This window comes from Otolemur garnettii, unplaced genomic scaffold, assembly GCF_000181295.1.
Source record: "Otolemur garnettii isolate 467f Iridium unplaced genomic scaffold, OtoGar3 scaffold00024, whole genome shotgun sequence".
Taxonomy (NCBI): Eukaryota; Metazoa; Chordata; class Mammalia; order Primates; family Galagidae; genus Otolemur; species Otolemur garnettii.
The window spans coordinates 6,813,380-6,815,083 of record NW_003852419.1 but is presented as its reverse complement, the minus strand read 5'-3'; the positions used below and the strand labels follow the sequence as shown (position 1 = coordinate 6,815,083).

General features: G+C 38.3%; 1 protein-coding gene across 3 annotated transcripts in view; it reads right to left on the bottom strand.

Moving 5' to 3' along the window:
- Positions 1-568: 568 nt before the first annotated feature.
- Positions 569-1,704, bottom strand: part of PPP1R21 (protein phosphatase 1 regulatory subunit 21) — a 66,539-nt gene continuing 65,403 nt past the window's right edge. For all 3 annotated transcript variants that reach the window (XM_003787903.2, XM_003787904.3, XM_023512119.1), the window contains one exon: positions 569-1,252. In XM_003787903.2, the coding sequence (XP_003787951.1) occupies positions 1,223-1,252 (30 nt within the window). In that variant the 3' untranslated portion in view covers positions 569-1,222. The remainder of the gene's footprint in view (positions 1,253-1,704) is intronic.

Here is a 1,704-nt window from a genome sequence, read left to right as displayed (position 1 = left end):
ATTGCTTAATCCCAAGAGTTTGAGGTTGCTGTGAGCTATAATGCCACAGCACTCTACCAAAGGTGACAAAGTGAGACTGTCTCAAAAAAAAAAATAAAATAAAATAAAAATATATATATATACACACACATATGAATGTTTATGAGATAAATCAAGAGCCTTTAAGGGCTCAGGTCCTCACTTGAAGTATGGTTGTAAGTAGCTTTTCAAGGCCAAAACTCAAGAGAAGGCGTCCTCAAACTACGGCCCACGAGCCACATGCAGCCCGTCTAGGACATTCATCCGGCCCATCGGGTGTTTTTGCCACCGCTTCCTGTCCTGCTTAACAGCTGACTTGTCCTGGGGCCGCAGTTGGCCCTCCAATGGTCTGAGGGACAGTGAACTGGCCCCCTGTTTAAAAAGTTTGAGGACCCCCACTCAAGAGCCTTACTAAATGATTAACCATACAGTTACTCAAATTTGGGAAATTAGAAGATTATATATCTAAGTCATTTGGGATTTGATACATTTTATAAAGCCTACTTTAATAGGTTTCCCTTACCAAAATTTCATACAGAGACTGAAAGTTTGATATAAGTACGAATTTATTGACATGAATTTCCTTTAGCTATTACTCTAACACAGAGAGGGTACCGAAGAGCTGAAGACAATGACAATTAACCCACAAGATCTGAAGTTTGCAAGATTCACTCCCTCCCTGTCAGAGAGAAAGAGAGAGACAAAAGAGAGACAGAAAGAGAGAGAGAATGTGAACAAATCTTTAAAAAAGAATTCAAAGACTGCTTTCAGTTATAGTAAGAAGTAATGACAGTTTGACAATTTAAGCACTTTTCTCCAGAAACATATATCTATTTCATAGATACCAAATTGATTTACCATATAATTGAATTTGAAAATATACAAAATATTTGTTGTTCTTACATACTGAAATTAAAACCTAATTTTAAAAAGTGCACAGTAAAAACAGCATAAGGAAACCTACAATATCCATGGTATGTATATTGTTTTCCATTTGATAGCCAACAATTCTGTATTTGACTACCTGGTTACAAATTAAGTTTTAAATGCCCCAAGGCCATTTATACCACTGCCTAGTTCACTAGGTTCAACAGCACTCCAGCTTCTTGGAGGCCACCAGCACCAGGTGTGGGGTCTCGGCCCTGCAGCTCTGTGCAGCAAAAGCAGCTCTGGAAAGAACAGTCTCCAACCAGCTATGTGGAAACTATCGACTCTTGTTCTTTTTAGAATTTCCCTGTGCGAAGAAAAATATGAACAATCAGAATACAAAATTTAAAAAAAAAAAACCTCACATAGTTTATAAACCAAGCTGTCTGAAAGCCATATTTCACTGTGCAACACTGAGGTTTCCCAAAGGGAGAATAGCTGATAACTACTGCATCCTGTACTGTTAACTTTTTTCAGTAATCATAAAGCAGTTTGTTATTTTTCCCTCTCTACTTCTATGGACCCTATCCTTCTAGAGCCTGAAGGCAGTGATAAAGAAAAGAAAGCTACTAGCTGGGATTTATCAAAATTCCAAATATTCATTTTGTTTTAAAGGCAAGAAGTATAAGGTTTCATGACGCTGAATAAAAAAAGGTTGTTTTGGGTGGCACCTGTGGCTCAAAGGAGTAGGGTGCTGGCCCTACATGCTGGAGGTGGCGGGTTCAAACCCAGCCCTGGCCAAAAACTTTTTTTTTTTTT